The sequence below is a fragment of the Pongo abelii genome, chromosome 5, assembly GCF_028885655.2.
Source record: "Pongo abelii isolate AG06213 chromosome 5, NHGRI_mPonAbe1-v2.0_pri, whole genome shotgun sequence".
In the NCBI taxonomy this organism is placed as follows: domain Eukaryota; kingdom Metazoa; phylum Chordata; class Mammalia; order Primates; family Hominidae; genus Pongo; species Pongo abelii.
Window position 1 is genome coordinate 75,723,192 of NC_071990.2, and position 24,980 is coordinate 75,748,171.

Below are 24,980 nucleotides of genomic sequence, written 5' to 3' on the forward strand. Positions count from 1 at the left end.
TGCCTCCATAACCTATTCCCCAAGAATTGGTGTTAATGGATGGTGATAAGAATAAATCGACTTAAACAATCAATTTTTGGTTCTTCACTGTAGTTAAAAAGCAGAACTTGAAAATCTAAACCCAAACAAACAAATGGGAACCAACTGAATTTCTGAGGAACCATTTTTCTTCATTGCTCTCTTGAAGCACGGATGTTGACAGAACAAATACCAATTGATTACTAATGGGGAAAACCTTCATCTCACAGAAACGCCCTATATATGCAATTTGAGGCTGAGATTAATTTAACCAAATGTCATAGGCATTGGGGTGGTGGGAAAGGGATATATTAAAACACTTTATTTCCACACAAGGAAATTACATATTCAAGGCTAAAAATGGATTTCTGACAAGCACACATTTAGCATGATCGCAATAGGAACAGTGATTCTTCAGGATCCCAGGATCTATTTATGCACAGACTTGATCCCACAAAGGATATAGAATTGTCTACTAAGTAATTATTTTTCAGAATAAGTGAGGTTATAGATCCATGTTGACTGTGACTTACTTGAAGTGGCAGTTTCACAAACAAATGTAATAAGATTGTCTTCGATCTTCTCAAAAGATTCAAAGTCGTCCACAATGAACACGTGCCGTTCACTTGGTTTGCTGGCAATGTTGGCAAGCTCATTGTAGTCGACATCAGCCACACCAACTACAAAGACACTGAACCCTGCAAAGTAGCATTTATAGAATCAATCACGTATCTCTTTTTCTGTCCTTGTTGTTAGAACAATGCAAAAAATTTCTTATCAGAAATGATGCTGTATTTTCTTAATGTATGCAGCAAGTCCTTTTATTTGACATGAACTCTCTCTAATAAATACATACTTTTTCCAGGTCTTTCTATTTTCTGGTTTAAAGAATTCATTTAATTTGATTTCCTAAGATAAAATCCCAACAATTCAAGTAGGAAGATTTTAATAGCAGAAAGACTTCATGTGGTGCACACTGCCTTCCACAGATCCACAGTCCTGATACACACATGAGTTCTGCAGCCATTAATATTTTAAGCTTATGTGACTCAGAAGTCAAGAATGGGCTTATTTTAAAATCTGGGTTCTTGAAACTGATTTTCTCAGGAAACTCAGGCTCAAAGGCAGAACTCTGGCCATCTTGAAAATGGAATCTACAACTCTCACTGGCAACAGATGGGCTATGACAAATAAGCAAATTTAGGCTATGACAAATAAGCACATTTTTCATTCCAAAAGCTAAATTTGACGTCGGGGGAAAAAAGCTATATAAGGAATTAGAAATATATTTAGATATAAATAAGGTAATGTGAGAAGCAAATATTTATAAGCCCAAACTTAAATCTACCAGGAGTCACAAACATGCAGAAATCTGTGTAAGGTGTATAACATAATGGCAATACATTTTATAAAAGATCAGCAAGAAAAACCTCTATTGAAAAAAAGACAGTATGACTTAGCAGTAATCATAACTCATAATTTTAGCCAAAGAATCATGCATGTACAGATGACAAGTTCCATGTAATTACTTTATAATTTACTACAACAAATTATGCATAAGATTCTCTCTAAAAATATATCCACCTTAGACTTTGCTTGGGACAGCAGAGGGTAGCGGGGCTGTTAATGCAAGTATTGGAAAGATCTACTTTCACCTCTAATGATCTTAAATAACTAATCCAAAGAACAGTGTTACCAGGAGGCTCTCAGTATATTTGATTGGCAAGATCTATCCCAGAGATGACTCCCTAAGACCTCAATACTCCTTCTTTGCAACGTATCTTTTAGCACTCATTAAGTCCGCATCTGCAAAGATGTGCTAAAGCTAAAGGCTTCCTTTTTTCTCTCCTTGCACAGGAAGCAATATCAAGATTCATTTCTGCTATGGCAGGAAGCCTGCTCTAGCATCATCTCATTACCATTGCTTTCTGTAGCCTTCCAGCCAGTATGGAAAAATGTGGTTTGCCCCTTGTCAATCCTGAACCACATCTTATACAAAGAATACCCCATGTCATTTTTGAGCAGTTGCAAACCATTCCATAATTAAATATAAACTAGCATTACGAAGGTATACAGTGCAGAGTGAAACAGAAACAATAAAGTAACATCAGCAAATTTAGTCTTTTGCAATCATTTGTGAACATATAAAAATGTTAAAATTGTAAGTGCAATCAAATTCATGTATGTGCTTGCCTGACTGCTGGATGACCAAAGCCGCCTTCTTGACCTCATCCTGGGACCGACCATCTGTGACCACAACCAACACCTTAGGGACATTCTTCCTCATGCCACTCTCCCAAGTCAAGACTTTCTCCTTGATAAACGTGAGGGCCTTGCCTACAGAATGTGGCATGGAAAAGTTTAGTGTCATCTCAGTGAAAACTACCCAAATGCCATTAGTCACGCCCAACTGATAAGAATCTGGACATTAGCGTGAGATAATACACTCAGTTCTGCCACTACAAGTGCTTGGAGAGTAAAGGTCTACATATACACATACCTGTTCTTGTGTTTCCTCCTCTGTACCTAATATTCTGGAGGGCCCCAAGGGCTAGGGCCTTGTCATTGTACGTATTCAGCTTGAACTCAGACTTGACCTCATCACTGTATTGCACAAATGAAACCTGAAGGAAAATGTGGTTTGGCAGTGAGCATAAGTCATCTAATTTTATGTTTCAATCTTCAAATGATTCTCTAGCTGCAGAATAAAGCAGGGGGGTGTAAAAAGTATCTCAGACCTGATAGAATATTGTAAGCTCTTTATAGCTAATATTACAACACCTACTGCACTTGTCTCATTAAATTCTTTAATTTTCAATCTTCAATGAAATTGTCATAATTGACATTAATAATGAAAATATACTATCTTCATGTTGTGCCTTTCTCTAGGACATAGAAAGCGATGAATAAAGCTGGGGAGTGGTGAGATCCCAGGATTAGACATGAGAACATACCATCTCGAATCCAAATGTTGGTTAAACAGTTGACTCAGCCAACTGCTACTTCCCACTGACTATATCCGTTCTTTATGGCAATACAAAAATGTCACCTGTGTGATTATAATCATCCCTCATCACAAACTCATTGCAAATGGGATTTAGTGGAAAAAGTACGGACTTTGTACTCAGGAATCGCTGGGTTCAAATCCTAGCTCTGGCATTTAATAGCTATGTGACAATGGATTTTTTTATCAGTAAAATGAGAATAACTATACTTACCTTCTAGGATTGTTTTAAAGACTAAATAATCCTGTATACAAAGTAACTGGTACATAGACATTAATAAAATATGATCAGTACTTTTTGTTAGAAATACAAATTCCTAAAAGGATGAAAAAAAGCTTGCTTGTTGAATTAATGTGGTTAAATTAAGAATATAATCACATTAAATTAAGAATATGACTCGGGTGAATTTTTACTCTTCTTGGGTTGGATCAATGTCCAGAGGATTATTTGAGGATTTGAAATTTAGTATACTACTATTCCATAAAAGAGGACAAGTTTTGTTGATGAAATTGTTTGTCGCTTATTTCAAAATATCTTATTTTCATGATGCCACAATGATGATCAAACTGCCAAAATAAAGAAGAAAATTCACCAAAGAAATGGGAAAGAAAAGGAGGAGAGAATTGCTTTTTAAAAAGATAGTCTCTTGCTTTAAGTAGTCAATGATTTAGATAGAAGATTAGATAGAAGAGAGTCACACAATTAATGACAATATGAAGTGATATTTGTTGTAATGCAGCAATATAGACAAAATACTTCGAAAGCACGGAATGGGTAAAGCCATCATGGAATCTCACCAGAGGGGGTGAAATTTTAATTGGGTCTTTTAACTGTGTTAGGGTTACATGATGATTTATTCTTTGAGGCCCCTTATGGAAATATAAACTTCTCTAAGTACTTCAGTATAACAAATATATTTGGAGTGATTTCAGAGCAAGATAATTGGTAGTTACCCTTTTAAAAAAACAAATGAAATATGCTTTAGCTCAACAATGGACATTCTTCTGGTCAAGGTAATTATCTACGAAGTAATGATAGAGGCAGCAAGTTCCACACACCCACTCCAGTCACTGTTTATCACTGATTCTTCTAACTTCACAGGGCATGACAATCACAAAGAATTTAATATCCAGAACTTTGGATGAACTTCTATAGAAATGTGTCATGGTTGGAAGTTTTAAGCAGGAAGTTAGAGTCCCTTAGAATCCCCTAAGTTCTCCAACAGGAATATTATCTAGCCAAAGATAAAAACTAAGGGAACATTTATTTTTCTATTTATTTATCATTTACACCCAATTCCCTCCCAAAAATACATGAATAAAAGAAATAGCAACTAAGAGAAGGTCAAAACAGAGTTTATATTGAAAAGACCTTTTACTTAAAAAGAGAAGTTCAAAGGAAAGGCAAGACATCACAAATGAGTAGCCACTGGTGGAATGACACTCACCTGAATCCCGGCAGGACTGATTTCATCAAAGCCTCCCACGGTATTGAAGATGAATTTTACAACTTTGTTAAAATTATCATCCCCAATGCTCCAAGAGGCATCAGTCAAGAACACAATATCTGCCTTGGCCCCTTTGCATACTGCAAAAAAAGAAAGCAGAGGAAGCCCCAAATCTCATGAATTCTTTCATTTAAATGAAATCACATAATTGAAAATGCAGTATAACACCTTGCTACGCAAAGTGTGGTTCTGCAGCAACAGCACTGCCTGGGAGCTTGTTAGACATGTACCATAAAACCTAAAGTATAATAATAATAATAATAATAATAATAATAATAATAATAAAAGAAAAAAAAAAAAAAAAAAAAGAAATGCAGAATCTTGGGTCCTACCCCAGACTTCCTGAATCAGTACCAGCAGCAATAAGATGACTCACATGCACAATAAATTTAAGAAGCATTGGGGGGACCCTCAATACCTGCTCTGGAATTACTCCATTTGTTTAGATCCATTATGCAAAGATACAATCTTACCTAATGGAACTCTTCAAGTAGTTTTGAACAACAAATGAGAGGAGAAATCAAAGAAAAAGTTTGGAGATTTGGAATATAATTATTAAAGACTGACTGACTATGCAAATAAGTCCCTTTTTTTTTTTTTTTTTTTTTTTTTTTTTTTTTTTTTTTTTTGAGACAGGGTCTTGGCTCTGTCTTCAGGCTGGAGTGCAGTGGTGCGATGATCTTGACTCACTGCAGCCTCTGCCTCCCAGGTTCAAGCGATTCTCCTGCCTCAGCCTCCTGAGTAGCTGGGACTACAGGCACATGCCACCTGCCCAGCTAATTTCTGTATTTTTAGTAGAGACAGGGTTTAACCATGTTGGCCAGGATGGTCTCAATCCACCTGTCTCAGCCTCCCAAAGTGCTGGGATTACAGGTGTGAGCCATGGCACCCGGCCAAGTCCTTTGTAAAATTTAAATTAAGCCACTAGAATCATATGTAGGAAAGAAGAAGATTTTTATTTGAATATCTAGACTTGGAGGCTAAGAAAAAATTCCAAAAACAATTAACAAAATTTTAGTTTATAAAAACTTAACATATAGAAGTATAACACCAAGAGTGAACCCTAATGTAAACTATGGACTTTGGGTGGTGATGATGTGGCAGTGTAGGTTCATCAGTTGTAACAAATGTATCACTCAGATATGGGATGTTAATAGTGGAGGAGGCTGGGCATGTGTGGGGAAAGGCAGTCTGTCTGGGAGATGAAAAATCTCTGCGTCATCCCTGCAATGTTGCTGTGAACCTAAAACTACTCTAGAAGATAAAGCCTATTTAAAAAGAAAAAACTTGTTTTTAAACCAAGATTATTTACTGAATTTCTTTCTATATCTAATTTAAAGGAACTCATCAATATTTTACCCTACAATAATATACTTTTAATTTTTAATTTTACTTATATAATAGGTTTAATAAAGTTGTAACATTCTACAACCTTCTAAGATAAAATAGAAATATATTTAAAATCTGAAATGCTTTCTATTAAATGCTGGAAACAGCATATGAGAAAAGAATAATCCAGTAGTTATTTAACTTAAATTTAATTTGACAAAGTGCTAAAGAATTGCCCTCAAATGCTGAGAGATCAACCTTAATAAATCAGTATGTTGTTTTACCAGTTCACTGCAAGTTACAATTATCTTTCAAATTTTGGTGAATGGAAAATTTTTTAGCTTTGTATAATCCAGGGAACTTCTCAGGTTGGACATCAGGAATTTTAAAGCCAACAGCCTCAGGGCTTAGGTTGCAAATATAGCCAAAAGGGTTCACAGTGCTTACTGATGCCAGCAGCTAGCAGAAAGAAATGTCCACCATGTAACTGTGGACCATGGAAGACCTAAATCTGTAAAACTGAGGAAACAGACTTCCAACTGAAGATCTGGAATAATTTACGACTGATTTTATTCACACTAAAATGTGCCCAGAGATGGAGAGAAACAAATTACTGGTAATCCTTTCTTTCAATCTAAAAACTCTTCAGCAGCAATAATAAATCAGAAATGTTCTATATTAATTGTAAATGATGCACATGCAGCATAAATAAGAAGTCTGTAACTCCCTATCAGCTGAACGTATTGCCTATTTAGCTGTACTTACCATCCCGGGCTGGTGGAATGGTGGGAGGGGGAGGAGGTGTGGGTGGCTCTGTAGGGGCTTCTGTTGGTTTCACAGCTAAAATTTAAAAATAATAATTATAAAAACACACCATGTACACATTTGATATCCCAGAAAGTAAATTTTAAGAGCAATTTAAATCCTGGATACCAAATCAAGTCGTACAAAATGAGACACCATTGTCATCGGTACTGACATGCTGGGGATTTTATTCCATCCAAATTTGGTGACACTGGTAGTCACTCAACATCCACTACAGCTACAGAAAATAAAGATCTAATGGGAAAATATAAGGCCTTCAGATAGGGCCAAATGAGTAAAAGTCACTAATATGAATTCAGCTTCTCAGCGAGAGCCATCTCTCCCTCCTTTAGCCCTTCCTCAAAGTAGCACCAACTCGATAACAGGGACAACTTGCAATTGCTACAGAAAAAGGTCCTGAACCAGCTTTAGACTCCACATTCAGGAACCTGCCATCATCCCATCATTATTGCTACCCCTGCAGAGAGGTACCTGCACAGGATTCACTTAAGTCCTCCTTACCTAGAGCATTCTATTCTAAAGCCTTATGAAAGCTTTCCAGATTCCTCAAAAACTTACTGGTATGTTCTTTAACAGAGACTCCTGGTCCCTCGAGATTTGGTGTCTGCACAAAAACAGTGACGCCATAATCAGTGTCTGGTGAAAGGCCAGTGAAGCAGTGACTGGTTTCTGATCCACGCACTGTAATTTCTTGTCCCCTTGTTCCTGATTATGACAACAAAGGAAAATGCCAGTGTCATTACCAATTATATTTCAAGAAAATTTTATATATCATTGTTATAAACAAAATGGCATCTTCTTTACTGAAATTTAAAATGTTTCCACTACATGCTCCAGATCATTTTTTTCTTTTTTATACACATACCATCTGCAGGGCTTAGTTTTAGCCTGTAGGAGGTGGCTGCCCGGTGAGGTGACCATTTGACACAGAATGTATCCCACCCAATCTGGTAAGTTTTCAGATCTGTTACATTTAAATATACTACAAAATAAAGAAAGAAAGAGATTTACTTTGTAAATTAAGGCAAAAACTGTACTTTTAATCATAACACAATTTTCAAACTTTCACTGTGGCTGAAAAAAAGTTCAAAATTGTATTATGTTTCCTTATAAGAAACATACATGTATCATATTTGAAAATGTGGTACTGCCAAAATAGACCCCCCTTTCTTTCACTGATTTTCAAGGAAAGGAAATTCCATATAGTCCCTCTCAAAACTAAGAATTTCCAAAACATCTCATGGAAAATAATGAAAACAATTTCTAAAAGGCTATCTGCTAAGTCGTTAAATAGTTATCAAAGCAATGGTGACATTAAAATATATCTGTGGACTGAATCACTAATCATGATTCAATAATTAAGTCAAATTAAATCAATGGATTTAGGTAATATATATCTTAGTATCAAATGTCAAGAAGAACTAAGTAGCATCACAGATCTAATTTTACAGGTCATTCATGGATAAAATGACAATTTCTATAATTTTTATCTTTTAAAATTCAAAATATAATATTTTATGTGAAATACACAAATTTCTCACCGTATACATTTTTATATACTCAATTATAATATTTATGTATTTGAATAGGTATTTTGTCTAACCAGACACAAAATAGCCTGCCTACATAATGCTGAGGAAACATGTATATGTTCAGAAACAGGAAATTAAAACAGGCTGACCTGGTAATTTCTACTATGGTTTTTCTCACAACTATGAAAATATCCATGACTCACATGTAGTGCCTCGATCTGTCAAGGGGACACTGAGTCCAGAATCATATTGAGCATAAACATTCACATCGTAGGTGGTGCTGGGATTGAGATTGTGTAAGGTATATGATGTCATTTCTCCAACAAAGGCTTCCATGGGCTCATTGGAACCTTTATTAACAACCACAAAAATACACAGAAACATGCCATCACTAGCATGAAATTTTGCTTAAAATTAAAGATCTTATAGTCAAAGGGTATTATGAACACCATTAATTCCATAGTCCTCATACACTTACTCACTGGGGCACATGCTACATTATATGGCAAATACGAAACCATAAGCAGACACTGAATTCTTCACCCTCCTATTCTCAAAGCATAGCACAGTATTTGGAATATAGTAGGTATATAATCAATGTTTCTTTAGTGAATGAATTCTCAAGCTTCTTTCTCAACCCCTATTTTGCCAACATAGTGTTTTGCATATAGTAGGTGTTCAATTGACACTTTTTCATTTATTGTAGAGATGATCTAAGAATTTCTGTCTTGAACCTCATTCCACATACTTTGGCTGCTAAAGTCCTCAGTTACCAATCCCACTTTCTTTTTTAAGTTCTCTTTCTATTTCTTACATAGGTTCAAATTTTACTTCCTTTATCTTGCCATCTCTCTTTCATGTTTTTTCTAGTTCATACTGTTACTGGATATATGGAAGATGCCCTAACAAATTTGCATTTTTCTTCCAGTTTCTCTAAGAATACAGACAGAATATTAAAACAAAAATAACAAATAATTTAATCAAGGTGATACTAATTTAGGATACTAATTTTCAGAGGGGATTTGAAAGCAAGGCTGTCATGAATAAGCTGCATGGAATCTATGCCCAAAATAAAATAATACCTGGGCATAGTGGGAAAACCACAGAGGTATATTGATGGAATATGCATTATTTCATGATCATATAGGATGTCTGAAGACAGCCATCTTTGATTTGTGCAACTTTATGAACCAAGTCAAACTTTTTAATCATGACATTTAATAAGAATCTCATCTACACCTATAATAACGATGGTACTTTAGATGATTGGCTTAAAATATTATTGCCAAAAACATTGCCTTTCGTTACAGGAAACTTGGTGTGATCTGAACTCTCAGGAGAACCCAATAGTGGAGGATGAAAGAGAAAATACCCTCATATGCAAATAACCCTCCAAAGCATTTCTATGATGACAAAGGCACTTCCTTACCCACTGGCTTATATACTATTTTATATCCAAGAACTGGAGAGGGTGAAGGATCCCAGGACACCCTGAATCTTGTATACCATTCGTCAGAGATGTGTATGTTCTGAGGAGGAAGGAGTCCCACTGAAAACAAACATTGACACACATTACTGACCTTTTATTGGCACACAGGGAGAGCACAAAACTTTAAAAGTATCAGTAGGAAAGCCCAATGGGAGCAATTTCATAATATCCCATAATGTCTTCATCCAGAAAACAATTAAAAGGCATTGAAGTATTCAAAAAATGCTTAATAGTTTTCCAAATTTAAACAGCAACTCAAATAGACTCAAGAACTAGTGATTTCCAGAACAGCCTTCTCAGCAGGAAGCAGTATCCAGAGCGGAAATGTTCTATGACTCAGGATTATAGAAAATGAAAGAGATCTTAAACCTTTTTAGAATGTCATAGATTACAGATTGTTGGAAACAGAAAGCAATTTAGAGACTATCTAGTCCAACCAGTTCATCAAATACATAAGATATTATTTGCCCAAAACCACCCAGCTACCTAATAATGTTTTTTCCCTGTACCTCTCTATCCTCCACCAGCATTACCTAGAATAAATCCTTAAGCTTCCAGAGATACTGCCCCCAAGCCCACAACTTATAAAATCAATGCTGTTCAGGTAGCATGTTAAGTAGTTGCTGAGTTTACTATTCACAGCATTGTGCAAATAACAAATCCAACTTGAAAAACTTCTTTTTCATAAGAGAAACAAAACATGACTTTGGCCCTTCCTGGAAAATCCAAGATCTAGTTTAAAAAAATCAACTTTGATAAGCATGAAATTCTGAAATAAGCCATTTTCCCCAGGAAAGTCCCAAAATATAGTCTAAAATCTGAGAAAATTTAAAAAGCGAGGTTGTTAAAATCATCTTGAGTCATGTGAGTCTCCATTGACTCAGTCCTGTAGACAACAATATCAATAAATACAGATTCTTGACCTTGAGAGACTGAGCTGAGTCAACTCTAGTCCTGCTTTTCCCCTAGGAGCTTTCAAATGTCACCTCTTCAAATTCTGTAATGTTGTCAAGATCATTTAAGCACAAAAAGACTTTTGGCAAGTGACTGCAGAAAGACACCTGAAGTCATGTTACTTAAGTAGATTTTTGGTGAATGAAGTGTAAAACAGCAATGCAAATATCTACCAGTAACAAAACTCAGATCTAGAGTTCATCCTACCTTTATGCTAAACTAGTGGCTCTCAGCCATTGCTGCACATTAATTCGAACATCAGCAGGTCCAGCCCACACCTCACACAGTTACATCAGTATCTCTGGGAGTGGAACCCAGGCATAAGTATTTTTAAAGCTCCTCAGGTGACTGTAGCAAGCAACCACGTTAGAGAATTTTTAAACCCTAAGAAATTACCACCAGTATAGTGTAAAAATGGGTCTGAACATTAATAATTCTATGTAAATTGCTTAGTACAATAAAAAATACATTTTTCTTTTTTAGAAAAAGCTAAATTTGTAGACAGAAAATGATTGCTGATCATCTCACTTCTGTATTTATGACTTAAGATTCAATCACAATGGAATATTTCTTACTGATACTATATTGACTTAACAATTATAGCCTTAACTGACACCATACCAGTTGAAACATTATTCAGAGAATATGCAATGGTTTTCCAAAGAAGAAATAAAACTATCTTAAGCAAATAAAAATATGTGGATGGTCTTCTTTTTCTTCTCTTAGTGGACCTTTAAAAAGTTAAAAACAAACTCCTTTCACATGTCATCATTTTGACAAAATTTAATGTCTAATAAAAATAATACAATATTAGTGTGGTATTTGAGATGTATTGGTAAACATAAAATTTTAAGGTTTTAAAAGGTATAAAAGCAACATTAAGATACTGACAATTTCAAAGCAAAAAAAAAGATGGAGTACAAAACACCTACCAGTTCTTCCATTTCCTGTTAGATGGCCACCATCTCCGTCTTCATAAACAGCAATAACAGTAATTTTATATGGAGTGTCAGGTTGCAGGGGCTGCAGTATTACATTGTTTCTTCTGCCTGGGACTGTGGTCTATAGAGGAAGTTAAATTATAAATATATTACCATCTAGAAGACTTCCAGATCAAAAGACAATATTGTTTTATGTATTCCCATAAACAGTAATAGTAGTTTTTTTCACATTTTATTTTTGTTGCACAATGCTCATGACAAGACAAACTATCTTCACTTCTTCTCTGCAGCATAGGAGAGTGGTTTTAGAGTCAGACAGCTCTGGGTTCAAATCCCAGATCAGCCACTTAACAGCCATGTGACTTAACATCTTTGAAGAAAACTGTATTAAAAGCAATGCCATGTATGTTTCAGAACACCTTACTGAGTAGTCCAGCACTCAGCAGTAAGTTTGTTTCCTTCAGATCTCATCATCACATGTTCCGTTTTCATGTACAAATATGTACCCAGTACCCACTGTGGACCAGGCACAGTGGGACAGGTATTAGCTACTGAGAATCCACTGGTGAGCAAAAATTGACTAAGTTTCTGGCCTCAAAAATATCAGTTTGGCTGACACTAATTAGCTGAAACAGATGGGAATACATTCAACTACCTCTTCAAAGAGGAAATGAACCAGACATCTCAATCTCTCTTCTAAACCTACGCTTTGCTTCTACAAACAACATGGATAAGGTATGCCAGTGAATCCTGGCCTGGAGTCCTATAACTACAAATGATAAATTGTATTTTTAATGTGTTTGGAAAGTAAAGGGAAATTGCATATTTGTCCATGGCAAGGCTGAACAAACACTAACCATGAGTTTCTCTGCTTTGGCAAACTAACTGTAGTAGTACGTTTATCTCATTTTGATCAGAAACTATAAATGGTAGTTACATGTGTTTCTTATTAATAAAAATAGGGACTTGAATTAAAGGTTACTATATCAAGTTCCAGTAGATGAAATATTTCATCACATGGGGCTCAGGGAGGGAAAATTATCTAAGACGATCTATGTGGTAAAAAGATGGCAAACCACAGACCTAATTTACAATCAACATCTTGTGCAATATTCTGCAAACGTATCACAGAAATTAATCACTAAATTTCAAATAAAGTAGTTAGTTTTTCCATTTTTCCACTCATAACAAATGGATGTGCATAGTGAGGGCTATGAGGAAGCTACCAGAAACTTGAATCTGGTTCTGGAAAGACAAACTATGACACTCAAAAAGTTTGACGCTAATAGGAGAGTATGTATATTCCAAAACCAAAGTGTACCACAAAATGTTAAGTTTAAAGAAAAGAGAGATCAATTAACACTGGAATATTTAAGGGAGACCTTGTAGAGGAATTAGATTTGAGGAAAGGGTAAGATTTGGATAAATATATTATTTGAATATTAACTTAGACATTCCAGAATGATAGGTATCATATTTCACTAAACTTGGTTCCTGTGGTGTCATTAGGTGGTTAGAAATGTTCAGTTAATCATGCAGTAAGATAGTTTTTCTATCTGTCTTTAGAATAAAAATGAGCCCAAAGACATTGCTTCTCTGTGGTATGGGAGGCCAGAAAGACTAAGTAAGCACATTTGGGTGGTCCCAAAGTCATGTCAGAGACCATAAAGTGTGACTATCAAGGACTCAACTGTACTAACAGCGTACCTCTAAAGAAGTTTAACTTCACTGTCCATTCAGCTAAGATGATAAAATGTGCCAATAAATGAGTATCAGACTTACATATTCATCAATTGGATCACCAACAGTAGGAGAATAGATGATCCTGTACTGCTGAACTGGCCCATCAGCATGATCCCAGGCTACCGAGAGGCTATTGGTTGTTTCACCAAAGACTCTCAGGTTCCTTGGTCCACTCCGTGGTACTAAATAAATAAAATACAATAGAGTCTGTTGCCTGCCTGTGAGCATTATCTAGGTCAGATTAAGGAGGTTGCTTGCATGTGTTTCATTCACCATTCACTCAGATGTTTCCTCCCATATAATAAAATACACATTTATGGTTTTAATGTGAAATCATAAACAGTGTATTTCAGAGCTATGGTTACATGCTGAACTTTCAGTGACCTAGAGCTAGCTTTGAAAGGTAGACTAGGAAAAAGGGGAATTATTTTAACCACTATAACTATATCTATTCAATAAAACATAAAGACTAAACCCTCACATTTCCAAAGTCCCCATTTGGTAAGAAGATTCACTGCAGAGTAGAAAGAGGGAAAAAAGGAAGATGCAGAGTAGAAGAGGGGAAAAAGGGGAGAAACCCCTCCTTAACTCACGTCCCAAATGAGAACACGAACAGAAGAAGTTCACATCACACAAACAACAGTCACAGACCCAATGTTTTCACTTGGAATGTGAATGTAGGGGATCCCAGGCAGAAAGCACCCATCTCTCACCACCCCCCTCCCACCACTCACTCAATCAGAGAAGCCCTGCCAATCTAGCTACAAGGGAATGGAATGGAGAAAGGATTTCTGCCTCACGCGTTCGGCCCTGGGCAGGGCTGGGATTTCCCTCTCCATCCGAGTACAGAGCCACAAGGTTCACGGAATAGAGTGTGTCCGGAATCAGCCGCTCCAGATGCACCATGCGCGTGCTTCCTGGCACCACTATCTGCAGGGGAGAAAATGCCGAATTCTGCCTGACAACAACTCGAATGCTTACCAAGTCTTCAGTTAGTCATCACAATAGTATTTATAATAAAATGTTGAGCCCAGACACATCAGAAGCCAACTGTGCTTCTCCATAAGATCTACCCAGACCATATCATTAAACAAAATTTGTCCTCAGAAATTCCCTTTCCAAAAAAAGTGACCTCATCCTTGACCCTTAGTAGCTTCAGTTATCTCCATTTATGTTTGTTATAAAGATTCTCAAATATAACATGCAAGGCTAATGATATTTCCCCGAAAAACGTCCTGCATGTTAAATACACAAGAATAGGGACTCTTACTTGTGGTGCGGGAGATTTTGTGTTGAAATAGAGACTCCATACAATACATACAGATAAAGTTGTCTTAATATGTCCTACCATACATGGACATGAAAATCAATGTTCTTACCAAGTGCATATATTGTTAATCATTTGTTTATCTTTGTCAACATTGTTTATTTTTGCAAAGACTATAAGTCAAATTAGTTTATAAATTTATTTTCCCTTAGGTATTCTGATACTGTGCTTATTGAAATTAGCAATTTCTGATTCCTAAATTGTTAGTCTACTTACAAAACTGAATAATGTTATGAATTAAAGATGAATTGGGCAATTTGTAAGAACCAGTGAAGGTTAACTTTAAACTATTTTCATAACAAAGACATATTGACAAGGTCTAGCAATGATTTACATTTATTACTGGGGTTTTTAACTCATCCAGCTAATTCACATTTTCCCAAAATTCTTTTTATTCTTACTAACCCTATAATTAATACACCTACCTCAAGTCATCAAAAACAATAATTTAAGTATTATACACTGGCATGTTTGTGGTTTGTGTTCTCCCAGGCTATCAAACATGACACAAACATGTGACTACATTCATCAGGAAATGCAGTTTCCATGACAAAATTACTTACAGATTCTGAGGGTCTTGTGCCATCCACAGGAGAATACACAACGCGATATTGCAGCACAGGTCCTGGTGCAGGGTCCCAGCGAACATCGAGGCTGTTAGGTGTAGGATTGTATACTTGGACATTTCTTGCCAGTCCTCTCATCACTGAGGAAATGAAGGCCAACATCTATTTTTTAAGTCTGTCTATATATCTCAAGTTTTTGTATCACTTTTCCTGAACCTACATTCTGTAACAGGATAAAATGCTATCTTCTTTACATTTCTAATTACCTACACACAAAGGCAGATTAAAACTCTCCAAATCCAAATTTAGTTAAAGTTAGCAAGTATGGCCTTTGTCCATAAGGAAGCAACATTGTATTCAATAAAAACAAGCTAATAAAAGTGGTGGAACTGGATTGGCCATAAAGGGTCATGGGATAGGGAAAAAATTAGGAAAAGTAGTTTCAGTTTTCTAACATAGGTAATGGAGAGAGGAAGAAGAGACATTTTTTAAGAGTCTGCCTTCTAAGTAAAATCTGACAACAGCTATTAAGCCCATCTGATTCAGTCAACTAGTTTCAACCGTTCATTACTTCTTCATTTAACAAATTGCTACTCAATATTTTTGTGATTAATAAAAAAGGCAAAAGGAGAGAAAAATAAGATATACCCAGTTCTCAATTAACTGCCCCAATAGGAACTTAGAAAAACCTACCAATTAAATTGATATATGAATTCCAAACTCTAATTTAACCAATAACTTCATCTTCCTAGACCACTAATCTTTTACCAAAAGAAGACATTCATGCTTGCTTCCTTTTAACTATCAGCAAGTATATTTTTAAAGCCAAAGAAATATTTCTAAATCTGCACAAAAGCCTTTAAGCAATACTACAAAAAAACAGTGAAACCACTATAAACTGCTTCCTAAATGAAAGCATACAGATTTCAAGATCAAAAAAGCACTTCGACAAACAACTCAAAGACATGTGAAATTAAGTAATGTGCCCAACAGATTTCAACAATTCGCACTATGAAAGCCAATTATAAACAGTCCTTCACAACAATTTATAAAGCACAAAGCAAAGCTCAATGAATTTTTGTCAGTGAAAGAGATTAAGCAAAGTAGTATACTGATGATTATACACACCTTTACAAATCTTGAAATTATTTCAAAAGAAGATGCCATTATAAATTTGTTATTTCACACAAAATATTAACATTTGGTGATAGGAAGGTGAACTATGGCTAGTTTTTATGTTTTTAATTCTATCACACCGAACTTTCCTAATTCTCTTTAATGGGCCTTTATGGCCTTTATAATGAAAAGCAACATTTATGATGAAAAATTAATTTTTTGGCTTTATTACTTACATGTCCTTCCAGTATCTGATGTGCGTCCCCCATCACCTTCAGTATAAACGGGAACTACTGTCACAGTGTACGAGGTATCCGGCTGGAGATTCCTAAGAATGGCATAATTGGTATTCCCGGGGATTGGTACCTAAAGATTTTAATAAAACATAAAGCATTGACTTGAAAAATTTGTGAAAGAAATAATAATTCAAATAACATAATACCAACTCAAGACCAAGTCAAAAAGTAGGTTCTGTAATATTAGGATGTAATAATGTGCCCCCACATGACCTGTTACAAGAGGTTACATATTTCCCTATACCCGTCCAGCCACCCAATACTCCCCATTTAGAACTTCCCAGAAAGGCCACTTCTTCCCCTGGCCGGGGGTAAGAATCCTGGCCACAATCCCTCTGTTACCCAGGATCTAAGGCATCAACTATTTACCCTCTATCAAGTCTTACTAAATGACTATGAAATTCTTCAGCTCTAAAGCAAACTGGTTAACTCCTTCAGTTCCACTTTTAAATCACTCAGCTACCATTTAAACAAACTAGCATTTTTTACTACAAGAAATAATTACCAGTTCCTCTGGACCACCTGCTGCTGGTGCATAGAAGAGCTTGTACTGACGAGGATTTCCCTCTGCATGGTCCCAGCGGACACTCAAGGTGCTGGTAGAAGGGTCATACACTCTCAGGTTCCTTACAGTGTTTAGAGGTTCTGAAATGCACAGAAATCCCGTCACAGTATAGTGCTAACAATCAAGCACACATGAAACACAGATTCACTGATATCTCCCTAGATACGTTCTAGGCACCCTAGAACATAGCAGGCACCGCACAAACATTTGTTGAAGTAGTGAATAAACGACACACACTGTGTCTGCATCAGTCTGATGCATATGTCTCATCTATCCACAAGACATTTTGGTCTTAGAGCACCTTTCTATCCTAGAAAGTAACATCTTTCTCCACAAATAGAGACAAGTAATTCCAAGCAGGGATGTTAAAAACGATTCATATGGCCAGGCACAGTGGCTCATGCCTGTAATCCCAGCACTTTGGGTGGCCAAGGCAGGCAGATCACTTGAGGTCAGGAGTTCAAGACCAGCTTGGCCAACATGGTGAAACCCCATCTCTACCAAAAATATAAAAAATTAGCCGGGTGTGGTGGTGTGCGCCTGTAATCCTAGCTGTTCAGGAGCCTGAGACAGGAGAATCACTTGAAACCAGAAGGCAGAGGTTGCAGTGAGCCAAGATTGTGCCACTGCACTCCAGCCTGGGCAACAGAGCAAGACTCCGTCTCAAAAAAAAAAGAAAAAACTATTAATATTATTTCTAAATGAATTTTTAAATATTAGTAAAACTTTGTGTCACCCCAGTGTTTCCAAATAAAGAGATGATTCCATTCTAATAGTAGCTATTAAAGAAGCTATAGGAACTTGGGTTTCACTTACTGGTCTTGCCTCTTCCCGTCATCCGACCTCCTTCACCATCAGGATACAGAGAGGATACGGTGATAGTGTAAGGAGTGTCTGGCTTCAGTTTCTGCAGGACCACACTGTTCTGCCGTCCTCCTATTGTGGTCTTGAGTAAAAAGGGTCTTAGTAAGTATTAGCCTTGCTCTCTCCATCTCACTAATCTGTTAGAAAAAGCTCTTTCTGCAGGGAAGCTGTTTGAGACCCTTGTCAATTTCTAGAATTACATATCACGGTAAAGGTTTAACATACATCTTATGGTATAACTTCAAATGTAAAATATGCACCTCAAATCATAAAAAGGATTCCAAGCTTTAAACTGGTGACCCCAAAAAGCTATTTCAACTTGCTAGCCACCAGCACTGCAAAATTTCATCCAAAACACATTTCACAGAACTCTTCAAAAAAAAAAAAGGGGGGGAATTAATCGTAAGTGAGCTACAAAGGGACTTTAAGATATCAAAGAATTGCATAATTTTAGAGGCTCCACACCACTTAATATTACTCTTACTTTTTTAACAGATGTTTTTATTTGCTTTAGAAACACATTAAAATGATTCAGCATACAGTATAAAGCTCTTGGTGTTTCCCCCAAGAACACTGTCACTCTAACAGCCTTAGCTGTGTTAATGACATGACCAGACCTTTTGCCAGGCCACACTCAATCAGGGGTTTCCAGTTGTCTCCATGATACCAGCCCTGTGGTATGAAGCTTTTCAATTTACTCTAATTATGGAGCTTAAAGTTTTTATTCATTACTTAAAGCCATCTAGCTATCTTGTTGAAAGAAAATTTGTACAATTTATTAACAGTCTACCGAATTCAGATGTTTATGTCATACTAATTAAAATCGCATGAAAATGGCACACTGCCCAAAATGAGTGCACATGTAGATAGCTGGATGCTAGAACAAACCAGATGTTTCCAACTTAGCACCCATCCACTCAAGTAGTCTGAATTCCAGAGAAAAACCCAGTGAATCATGGTCGTCATCCTCAATATGGACAAACTGAACTACCATGGCTAATTTTAATAAATTTCATATTTGAGGTTATGAGAGAAAAGTATCAATACTAGTATAAGCCATTTTGATAGAAACCTAATACATAACAAATCTGAAAGCCTACTTAGGAGAACTGCCCTTACGAGTAAGCAGAGGGGCATCTACCTACCTCTCCCATCCAGCTCCCCAAAATAATTCTAGCATCAGTTACTCATCATTTTCATGATTTCACGGACTAGTGTTAAAATCCAAGTACCCCAAAGACTAACAAAGCTTAAGGGTGTCATACTTTCCAGATGATAAGTTTACGAGACTCTTTATGATAACAAACAGCTGAAAGACAGTAAAAGAGACTTAGGAGAAGCAGCCGGAACATCAATGCCCCCAAGATGGGAAATGCTAAGAACAAGCTTCTCCTGATTTGTAGTTTTACCGAAATCTGGCATGCCACAGAAAAAAAAGTTCTGTTTCTGAAATTAATATATCAGTCCATCTAATTTGTCTTATCTTATTTTCATATAAAAGTCTATTGATTACAGTTGATATTAAGTTTATTAATGATAATCTATTTACCTAAAACAGACAAATTCTCAGTCCAAATGCATCATACTACCTAAGACTGGAGCCATAAAAGCCTCAAAAGACCAACTCAAAATCACACTAGGGTTGGGAAGGTTTCTGATTCAGCTAAGCTTACTTACTGGGTAGTATCAGAGATCTTTAATGACACACCTTAGATTAATGCCAACTCCTACCTTGCCTAATACCTCTAAACTGATCAGAGAAATGACCCATTTGCTTGAGCTCGGCAAGTCAGATGATTAAAGGTTAATAACACATGTGTCTCTAAGGCTATATAAGAAAATATTACAGCCAAAAAAGTCAATAAAACTCTGTACCTCACCAAAACTGGAGATTTATTTTGAAATGAATCAGAAAACATAATCATACCTATGTAAAAATCATGAGGCTGCCTGACCTAGGATAATACACGCAGTTCTAATTACATAGTTCACAAAAGGCAAAGTTGTAGAAAGCCCAAAACCAGACAACTAAAGTAAGGGAGGTAAAATGGACAAAGGTTCTATTAAATAGGGAAAGACTAGGAAGAGAAAGAGGATGAAGACTGAGTTTCTGGTCCTACCATCTTTCTTGGGGACCTCCATTTGGATAATAGAAAAATGAAAAACAGTGTAAATTAGGTTAACAGGCTCCCACATCTAGGAACACCAGATCTAGAAGACACCCAATGACATGCAAAAAACAGAGGGAAATGAGATAAATAGAAAATAAACATTCTACGTAAGTTTAGCAAACTTTCAGCACTTGATTAAGTTAGAGAGAGGAATGGAAGGTCAACATAGACTCAGAAACTATCTGGATATCTTCATGGATAATCCAGCACTAATAGTTTTTAAAGGAACTATGGATGCATTGAAGCACATGCCTCATGCTTTGGGGCTATGATGAAGAACAGCTATCATCTCTCATGAGAACATCCATTGAGTCTCCATGATGGCATTCCACGTGGAGTGCCAGCTAAAGAGTCAGATTATTCCATCCAATGCAATAAATCTTAATATCCCTTAAAAAGTAAGTATGACTAACTAAACACTGAGGGGGAAAAAGAGTTTGAAGAGAAATGGGTAGAATTTATCCAAGTTATAATTTTTATTAAAAAATTACCATTTGCTCATTGCCTTCCCCTGTGGAAGGCTGATAAGTGATCCTATATTTCTGCACACGACCACTAGCAGGATCCCACTTAACAGTCAAGCTGTTAGATGTTGCATTGTACACTTGAAGATTTCGTGGGCCACTTTTGGGAGCTGAAAGAAGATTGTTGAAAAACAGAGTAAGCAGACAGAACAATGCCTCGCCCTAAAATATATACAGCTCCCAAGGCAATCAGAGAATTCTATGCCTCTGGGTTTATAATTAAATTTGTCCCTTTAATAAAAATGGTTATTGATTCTTAAATGACTCCTTAGTATGGACTTTCATTTTGTTTCTGTCCCTGCAAACGTGACATGTTGAAGTTCCAACTTCCAATATGATGGTATTTAGAGATGGGGCCTTTGGGTGGTAATTAGGGTTAGATTAGGTCATGAGGGTGGGGCTGCCATAATGGGATTAGTCTTTGTAAGAAGAGACGTGAGAGAGTTTATTCTCTCTCTCTCCTCCGTGTGAGAGTGAGAAAATGAGAGAGACTGAGAAAGGGGCTGGCTAGCTGTAAGCCAGGAGGAAAGCCATCACCCAGAAATGAATTGAATAGCACCTTGGTCTTGGATTTCTCAGCCTCCAGAATTGTGAGAATATAAATTTGTTATTTATGCCATCCAGTCTAATCTTTTGTTATGGCACCCCAAGCTGATCAATACACTCCAAAACAAGTAGTAGCAAAGCAAAGTTTTTCAAGAAAAGCCTACCTAAACGAGTTCTCAATGAACATCTTAGGATTTAAAAGCAGATGACCTATTTATCATGTATCTTACGGTACTTTTCATTTATACATTCATTCATTATTTATTCATTCAAACAATTCATCAAATTAAATTCTTACCTTGTGTTGTTAAGATAGGCACTAAAAGAAAACAGAATTTGGGGACACATTACTAATATAGCTGTAGCCCTATTTTTAAAAAATTAACTTTAAAATATCAATGTCGTATTTGAAAGCTAAACACCTACGTGTGCGCTCACTGCCAATCAGGTCATCACTTTCTGACTCATCAGGATAGATGGCAGTAATGGAAACTTCATAGACGGTGTTGGGGTTCAGGTTTTCGAACACCAAAGTGTTTTCATCTCCATTTAAGATGGTCTTGGAGAAAGAGGACAAAAACATACCCACGCAAAAGTAAGTCTCCACTTATATCACACACACTCAATGGCAGTTTGTTTACATTATTTAGCCAGATGTTCCTCCTGCTCTGATGCATGTCATGAGCTCAAATGTCAATAAATGCTTATTGACAACAAGAGTAATACTTCTTTAAAGTAAGCTTCCCTACAAATTAAATGGGACATGAAAGACAGAGAGAAAGATAAAGAGAGTTAACTACCTCCATCTTATCTGAGCTTCCAAAAGGTGCCCAGGTTATTCTGTAGAGAGACACATCTGAAGCTCCATGATCCCAGGTCCCTCTGAAACCCTCTGATGTTACTTCAGTAATCTTTAGGTTTGTTGGGGCTGGCACCGGTCCTATCATGAGAAAAGGCAAGCAGACTAAGTTTTTGAATGTGAGCTACAAATGCAATTTAATATAATAAAACTGCCTTGTTTTATATTAATGGACATCTGAAAACTGAATACATTGCTTAGAACCAAATATTTCACCAATTCCTAGAGCTCTGGAAACTGCAAGCATTCTGTGGATATAATAGGTTATTAAGGATATTCTATTTAAATGATGATTTTTTTAAGATACCATTTAGTACCTTTCTCCAACTTTTTAAGAATCAAATCAAGACCATGGACTCTTTCACACAGCAATACACAATACACAAAGCACAAACTTGGCCACATATCAGAGAGTTAATGGACCTTCTCCAGTCTATCAATAACCCCAAAGACATTCATAGACTCTGGGTTAAGAAGTCCTTCTTAACCGAGAAGTCATAAGCTAGGTATGCTGATATATTATACATAAAAGATGATGCTCAAGGAAATCGTTATTCATTTATTGTTCATAATTTGTTGTTCTGATACCCAAAGGAAACAGTTTCATTTTTATTTTTTAAAAACACACATACCACTGCAGTTTAAAAATGAGAATGTCTGCCTAGCTGTAAACAACACTAAAAGTATTGCACTCTGACAGTTGATTAGAACATACATACATACTGCTACACATACAGTGAATTCCAATCTAGGAATATTGCCACAGGAAAGGAACTCTGAGCACGTTACGATCCAGGTAACCCACACATAGCTTCTTCCTATAGATCACTAACCTTAAACATGATATGAAGCAGAACATGCTGACCCTGTTCAGAGAACTGAACACCTGGAGACCCAAATGACTGCTGAAATCCCCTTTCACAGCCCCTCCATTGACCAGGTCCTCTGGCTGTTTTGCAGCACAAGCATTTTTTTATGTCTGCCACCATTCCTGAGCTTTCATTGTCACTTATTTCTCTATTTTCTGGTAACCAAAGCTAATTACACGAACCCCAGAGCCATTAAAAATTTGTTCTAATAATTACAATGAAAAGGCCCATTGAGATAAAGAGAGTGGTACTATTTCCACCAGCACAACTGCAAAACAAAGCAGTATTAAGAATGTACTTTAAATGTATCTGAAAATTATTTGGAAATCTTAAGGGAAAATATATATTAAAAATATTAATCTACTTTACTAAATTACCTGTCTCACTAGCCTTTCTTCCTCACTTCCTTTTCTGTTCACTACACCTGTTATGTTATTTTTATGCAAAGCTGTCAGTCTACTGATGCATATGCATCAATTCTTAGCTCCAGCCATGACCCTTACCAGGTAAGAACTTAAGCCAGGAAAATAAATGAAATTGCTAAGAGATCTCACATGGTAAGAAAACAGCAGAGTCAAAAAGGGAGAAGTGGATAGGTCTGAAGTTAAGAAGCAGGTTATGGCCAGGCACGGTGGCTCACGCCTGTAATCCCAGCACTTTGGGAGACCGAGGCGGGCGGATCACGAGGTCAGGAGATCGAGACCAACATGGCTAACACGGTGAAACCCCGTCTCTACTAAAAATACAAAAAATTAGCCGTGCATGGTGGTCGGCACCTGTAGTCCCAGCTACTCCGGAGGCTGAGGCAGGAGAATGGCATGAACCTGGGAGGAGGAGCTTGCAGTGAGCCGAGATCGTGCCACTGCACTCCAGCCTGGGTGACAGAGCGAGGCTCTGTCTCCAAAAAAAAAGCAGGTTATAACATTTGACAAGATGCCCTAATTAGGTATAGGCAGCTGGGCACTAAAGAACATGCCATTGAGCCTTTGGTGAGGAATTTTCTGGAAAGGAGGAAAAGCTTCCAGACTATAGTATCAGTCCCATCAGTAGATTACTGGATGTGGCTGGGCAAGTTGCTTAAATTATCTAGACCTGTGCTGTCCATAATGGAAACCACTAGCCACATGTAGTTGGCTACTGAGCACTTAAAATGTGGCTAGTCTGAATTAAGACATGCTCTAAGTGTAAAATACACACTGGATTTTGAAGAACTGTTACAGAAAAAAGGTAAAATGTCTCATTAATAATTATTGTACTGATAGCTGTTGAAATTATAATGGATATATTTGGATATGCTGGGTTAAATAAAACATTATCAAAATTAATTTCATCCATCTATTTTTGCCTTTTTTAATGTGGACACCAGAAAATGTAAAACTACACATACAACTACCATTATTTTTGTTTGGAACACTGCTGGCTCTAGGCCTCAATGTTTTTTTAACTACTATTTGCTTTATGTAATGGGCTGAGCACTGGATTAAGCTATTAGGTGCCAGGCACTGGAGATACAAAGTTGAGCAAAATGTCTCTTCCTTCATTAGGAGAGAGCAAGGGGGAAGTAGAATCCATAGCGAAAGACCAACAGGCAATAATGATTGTGTTAAATACTATGGAGACACCATGAGAGGGAGAGGAACTGACATCTCCAGGAGCTGCAGCAGATGGAGCAGGAAGCAGGGTCTGGGCAGGCTGCCCAGTCTCCCCCAGCACTCCACTCACAGTGCAGTCGCCCCTTCCTCTGAAATCTGACAGCACACAATTTCAGTGCCATCTGACCTTCCTTACATGATCCCATGTATTCTCAGTTAATTTTTTCTTATCTCCACAACTAAATCATGAACTGATGAGGGCAAAGATGCTTATATTTTGTTACCCTTGATAACACTTCATGTATAGTAAAATACCCCAAAAAAACTTATAAATAATGCATC

The 24,980-nt window shown here is 36.7% G+C and overlaps 1 protein-coding gene across 6 annotated transcripts in view; it reads right to left on the reverse strand.

The window, feature by feature from the left end:
• COL12A1 (collagen type XII alpha 1 chain) overlaps positions 1-24,980 on the reverse strand; it is a 121,961-nt gene that overhangs the window by 31,835 nt on the left and 65,146 nt on the right. For all 6 annotated transcript variants that reach the window (XM_063724866.1, XM_054557760.2, XM_063724864.1 and 3 more), the window contains 20 exons: positions 22,119-22,258; positions 21,745-21,877; positions 21,617-21,637; positions 20,740-20,882; positions 18,030-18,159; positions 17,154-17,293; positions 16,589-16,718; positions 15,234-15,376; positions 14,144-14,273; positions 13,383-13,525; positions 11,592-11,721; positions 9,646-9,765; positions 8,420-8,566; positions 7,550-7,666; positions 7,243-7,389; positions 6,625-6,699; positions 4,471-4,610; positions 2,519-2,642; positions 2,212-2,355; positions 552-716 (listed from right to left, as the gene is read on the reverse strand). In XM_063724866.1, the coding sequence (XP_063580936.1) occupies positions 552-716; positions 2,212-2,355; positions 2,519-2,642; positions 4,471-4,610; positions 6,625-6,699; positions 7,243-7,389; positions 7,550-7,666; positions 8,420-8,566; positions 9,646-9,765; positions 11,592-11,721; positions 13,383-13,525; positions 14,144-14,273; positions 15,234-15,376; positions 16,589-16,718; positions 17,154-17,293; positions 18,030-18,159; positions 20,740-20,882; positions 21,617-21,637; positions 21,745-21,877; positions 22,119-22,258 (2,562 nt within the window). The remainder of the gene's footprint in view (positions 1-551; positions 717-2,211; positions 2,356-2,518; positions 2,643-4,470; positions 4,611-6,624; positions 6,700-7,242; positions 7,390-7,549; positions 7,667-8,419; positions 8,567-9,645; positions 9,766-11,591; positions 11,722-13,382; positions 13,526-14,143; positions 14,274-15,233; positions 15,377-16,588; positions 16,719-17,153; positions 17,294-18,029; positions 18,160-20,739; positions 20,883-21,616; positions 21,638-21,744; positions 21,878-22,118; positions 22,259-24,980) is intronic.